General features: G+C 38.5%; 1 protein-coding gene across 3 annotated transcripts; it reads left to right on the top strand.

The window, feature by feature from the left end:
- The first annotated feature begins 593 nt into the window (after positions 1 to 593).
- LOC109181547 (auxin transporter-like protein 2) lies at positions 594 to 4,844 on the top strand. Of its 3 annotated transcripts, XM_019331370.1 has the most exons (10): positions 594 to 907; positions 945 to 1,042; positions 1,243 to 1,486; positions 1,561 to 1,746; positions 1,879 to 1,991; positions 2,115 to 2,298; positions 2,542 to 2,639; positions 3,287 to 3,494; positions 3,591 to 3,848; positions 4,282 to 4,844. In XM_019331370.1, the coding sequence occupies exons 3-10, from the start codon at positions 1,304 to 1,306 to the stop codon at positions 4,522 to 4,524; spliced, it is 1,473 nt and encodes a 490-aa protein (XP_019186915.1). In that variant the 5' UTR covers positions 594 to 907; positions 945 to 1,042; positions 1,243 to 1,303; the 3' UTR covers positions 4,525 to 4,844. The 3 variants fall into 3 exon arrangements, with proteins under 3 accessions (XP_019186915.1, XP_019186913.1, XP_019186914.1); XM_019331368.1 differs by having other exon boundaries at positions 594 to 1,042; positions 1,292 to 1,486; XM_019331369.1 differs by having other exon boundaries at positions 594 to 1,042.
- Positions 4,845 to 4,893: the final 49 nt, after the last annotated feature.

The following is a 4,893-nucleotide window of genomic DNA, read 5'->3' as shown; positions in this document are numbered from 1 at the left end:
CATTATTTTAGTCACGCAATGTGTATGCTATAACTACTTTTTACATAAAATTGGACATTGTTTCAATTATAGTGATTTTCTTCGATTTAGTCTTAAATGATTTTTTTTACTTAATTACATCATTAACTTTAATAATTTTACCTAATTAAGTCATCAAGAAAACAGTTATATTTAATTACTAAATTAGATAAAATCATTATGATCGATGACTAAATTAGATATTAATAATAAAAAACTATCATAATAGAAGACGGAACCAATTAAGTAAAAAATGTATACCATCAAACCACAAGTAACAACCACATCATCAAACCGTAAAAAGAAAAAATATTTAAAATTAGATTAAAAAATCGTTATAATCAATTAATTGAGAACTAAATTAGGTATTAAGCGATTTAAGCCAGAATCGAATAGTTATTGCTTATTCTCTTCAAAAAAAAAAAAAAAAAAAATTGCTTATTGCCTTATTGGCAGTTGGAGCCAATAAAGACGAAGCAGCCTACACTCATTTGTGTCTTACCGGCGTGAACGCAAGTCTCTATCACTATATTTATCTCTTCCCTTTCACTGTCTCTTCAAACGGAAACCCAAGAACAGAATCGCCAGTGGAATACAGTGAAGAGAGAGAATTCCATACCCATACCCATACCCCCCACAAAAAGTTCTCTCTCTCTCTCTCTCTCTCTCTCAATAAATATATATACACTCCAACCCACCAGTAAAGCTAGGCTGTTTATATAATATATACAATCTCTCTGTATCTTCAGCAAGAAAGAGTGAAAGACCCTTCTTTCCTTTCTCTCTGTAATAATTAGAACAAAACTGCAGAACAGAACACTCTTTTTCTCAGTCCCTCTGAGCTTTTGCAGCTTTTGAGGGCTGTCTTTCTCTCTCGCCGCATTCTTGTGCTACAATCAAATCCCTGCATTTAAGTGGAGCTCCGGGTGCCATCGTTTTTGGCCTGCATTTATTTCCCTCTACCAAATTTATATTTCTGTTCATTCTCCCACTGGGAATTGGAGAAGTTCTTGCTGGAAGAAAGGTATGTGATTATGAAAATGAAAAAAAGAAAGATTGTCGGGTTAATATGAGATCTGTCTAGTCATAAAACTTTGGATATTTTGATGGGTGGTGTTTTTTTGGATCTGGTGCAGAGGTGGGGGAACTGACTGAGTTTCCCTTTTATCTTTTTCCCATTTGTTGTAATTCTGTTTTTTGTCTCATTTCGTGTCCTTATTCCAGCCACCCACAACAACGTAGACATATTTCTGTTTTTTTTTTTATCGTACAGAATCGAAAAACAATGTTGCCTCAGAAGCAAGCCGAGGAAGCAATAGTCTCCAGCTCAGAACACGACGGCGGGGTTGGGAGCAAAGAAGGCTTCGGCGAGAAAGAAGAAGAGAATGAGTCCATGTTCAGTATGAAGAACTTTCTCTGGCATGGCGGCTCCGCTTGGGATGCTTGGTTCAGTTGTGCTTCCAATCAGGTAACAAAAATTTATTTTCTTTATTCAATCTGGAACAGAATTCCTTAAAACCTTCGAAAATTCATGTGAAACAGGTGGCACAAGTGCTGTTAACCCTGCCATACTCCTTTTCGCAACTTGGAATTCTATCTGGGCTTTTGTTCCAAGTCTTCTACGGCCTGATTGGTAGCTGGACAGCTTATCTGATCAGTGTCCTCTACGTTGAGTACAGAAGCAGAAAAGAGAAAGAAGGTGTTAGCTTCAAGAACCATGTTATTCAGGTCTGTTATAACCATAATGTGCCACCCAAAACACTGTTTTCACTTTCTGGAATTTTATGGTAAATCATAAAGCTTTGATCTATTAGGTGGAGACCCGAAGTGTTTGATCCTAAGATTATCTTTAATTTGCAGTGGTTTGAAGTTCTTGATGGGCTGTTGGGACCATACTGGAAAGCAGTGGGGCTAGCCTTCAACTGTACTTTCCTTCTATTTGGATCTGTCATACAACTCATAGCTTGTGCAAGGTATGATGAACTAACATATAATCTGTGAAAAGGTGTGAAAAGAAAAACAAAAATTTGTACTTTGAAGATGGTGGGTTTCTTGAAAACTGACTGGTTTGTCAATATTCTGGATTATATGTACAGTAACATATATTACATTAATGATCGATTGGACAAGAGGACTTGGACATACATATTTGGAGCTTGCTGTGCTACCACTGTCTTTATTCCTTCATTCCACAACTATAGGATTTGGTCTTTTTTAGGCCTTGGAATGACAACTTATACTGCTTGGTACCTTACTATTGCAGCTGTTGTTCATGGTCAGGTAAATACATACATGTTTTCTTCAATATTACTCTGTAATCAGTGTTGCAAAAATTCGCGCCTAGGCGCTAGGCCGTCAGCCTCCCAGGCGCCCGCCTAGGCGCTCCCCAGGCGCCTAGAGGGCGCCTACTGATTTTTTCAACATTGTCTGTAATTACTGGTCTTATAGTTACGTTTCTACGTCTTTGTGGAAACCATTGATGATTGAGCAAGCATATATAACGATTTTTACCACGGTTACTAGGCTGAAGGCGTGGTGCACTCGGGACCAACGAAGCTAGTCTTGTACTTCACTGGTGCCACAAATATACTCTACACTTTTGGTGGCCACGCTGTCACTGTGTAAGCATCTGTTCTTATCTGCACATCAACTCTTAAGAAATTAATGCAAGTAGACTATGTTGTTTATATTATGCTCTTCTGTTGTACTATATATCTCTGTTCTTGTACTACTTAGTAATTCTTGATTAGACAATGAGTGGAAGATTTGGATTTTGACAGTTAATTCTTCGTTTTTAGTTTGTATGAGAAACCAACACCAACCCCGGCACAATCATAGAAATCACTACTCTTTGTTATTTGAGGAAACAAGATTTATATCCTCCCATTCCTATTTTTTTCAAAAAAACACAAGGAAAAAGGACCTCTTTTTTGATTTCTTCCTATGTTGACCATGGTCTATGATTCTTCTCTTCACCCCTGTGCCCCCAAGGGCATTTTGGTGATTAATCTTAACAACTAAACTATTTTGGAATCAAGAATCCAATGCTTATATTCTAGTCTAGATATACTTGACACCACTGAAGTTAATAATTAACATTTGATTCTATATTCTGTTGATTCATTTTTCCAGTACTTATGATTTGTCTTGATCCCTTTACTCTGAAGCTGTTGAATACTTTCTTTTTGCTAGTTTAATTATAGATTTTATTTGGAGGTAAGTGGTAATTAATGAATTTAACCTGATTGTATATAATTACAAAAATCAGGGAAATCATGCATGCTATGTGGAAGCCACAGAAGTTCAAGTACATTTACTTGTTTGCTACACTCTATGTCTTCACCCTCACCATTCCTTCAGCCACCGCTGTTTATTGGGCATTCGGAGATGAACTTCTCGACCACTCGAATGCCTTCTCCCTCCTCCCGAAGTCCGGGTGGCGTGACGCTGCCGTTATCTTGATGCTCATTCACCAGGTCTGTTGCGATAACAACTTTACCGTGACTATAAGTTCAGAATTGGAAACCAAGACTAAAATTAATGATGGTGTGTTTTTAACTATATATATGCAGTTTATCACATTCGGGTTCGCATGTACCCCGTTGTACTTTGTGTGGGAAAAGGTAATAGGGATGCACGACACCAAGAGCATTTGCCTGAGGGCTCTTGCGAGGCTGCCCGTGGTGATACCTATATGGTTCTTGGCTATAATCTTCCCGTTCTTCGGCCCCATCAACTCAGCTGTCGGGGCTCTACTAGTTACCTTCACCGTCTACATCATCCCTGCCCTCGCCCACATGCTCACCTATCGCAAAGCCTCTGCTCGACAGGTACACAAAATTCAATCTCTGTGCAAGTTACAGCAAAGTTAGTACAAAGACTAAATTGAACAAAACACTATAGTACACAGACTGCACGTTCACCGTCAATAATGGCCTAGACAAGATATTATGGGTGGGAGGTCTTTTTAGTTATATGATACAGTCCAAGTGTTGGATAATGTCTGAAATGAGCTGTCCAGGCCAGTTGTAGACTCCATGAAAGTAACTACACATCTGTTACATTATTGATTGATACCAAAATTGGGTCCTCCTTATAAGTCTTTGGCTCAATTTGTCAACACGTTGCAAAGTACCATGTCGTATAACATGTGATTGGGAAAACTAGAATGCATATATGTTTGATTCACATGAGTTGTTGGTGGTTTGTTTTAGTCATTGTTTCAAGGATGATGGGTTTTAATTTGTTGGCATTATATTGCAGAATGCTGCGGAGAAGCCACCATTCTTCATGCCCAGCTGGACCGCCATGTATGCCATCAACATCTTCATAGTGGGCTGGGTTTTGGTCGTCGGGTTCGGGTTCGGGGGATGGGCCAGCATCACCAATTTCGTCAAACAAGTGGACACGTTCGGGCTTTTCGCCAAGTGCTACCAATGCAAGCCGCCGCCCAAACCGGTGGCGCTTCCGCCCCACTCGGCGCCCAATGTCACCGCGCACCACTGACTTACACCAATTCCGACGAACAACTCTCGTTAGCTGTTAGTATTTTGTATTATATACATGGGGAAGTAGTAATACTTCTCCTATAATTGCCTATCATGTGTGCTGATCTTCATTCCTTTTTTTTTTTTTTTTGGTACTCCTAATATTTTGATTTTGATTTTTGATTTTACAAGTTATTAGATAATTAAGAATTAAGATAGTGTGCTGATTTGTGACCATTCCGTTGCTATCAAAGCATAGAGTAATGGAACCAATATATGTTAGTTTTTGAACATTTCTCAATATCCTAGTTTATTATAGCACCAACATTAATTACATAATTTAGATTTGCAGTTACTCTGTTGCATTCTAGTATCTGTTCAAATATAC

Source organism: Ipomoea nil, unplaced genomic scaffold (assembly GCF_001879475.1).
Source record: "Ipomoea nil cultivar Tokyo-kokei standard unplaced genomic scaffold, Asagao_1.1 scaffold1043, whole genome shotgun sequence".
Taxonomy (NCBI): Eukaryota; Viridiplantae; Streptophyta; class Magnoliopsida; order Solanales; family Convolvulaceae; genus Ipomoea; species Ipomoea nil.
This window is presented reverse-complemented; position numbering and strand designations above follow the sequence as displayed.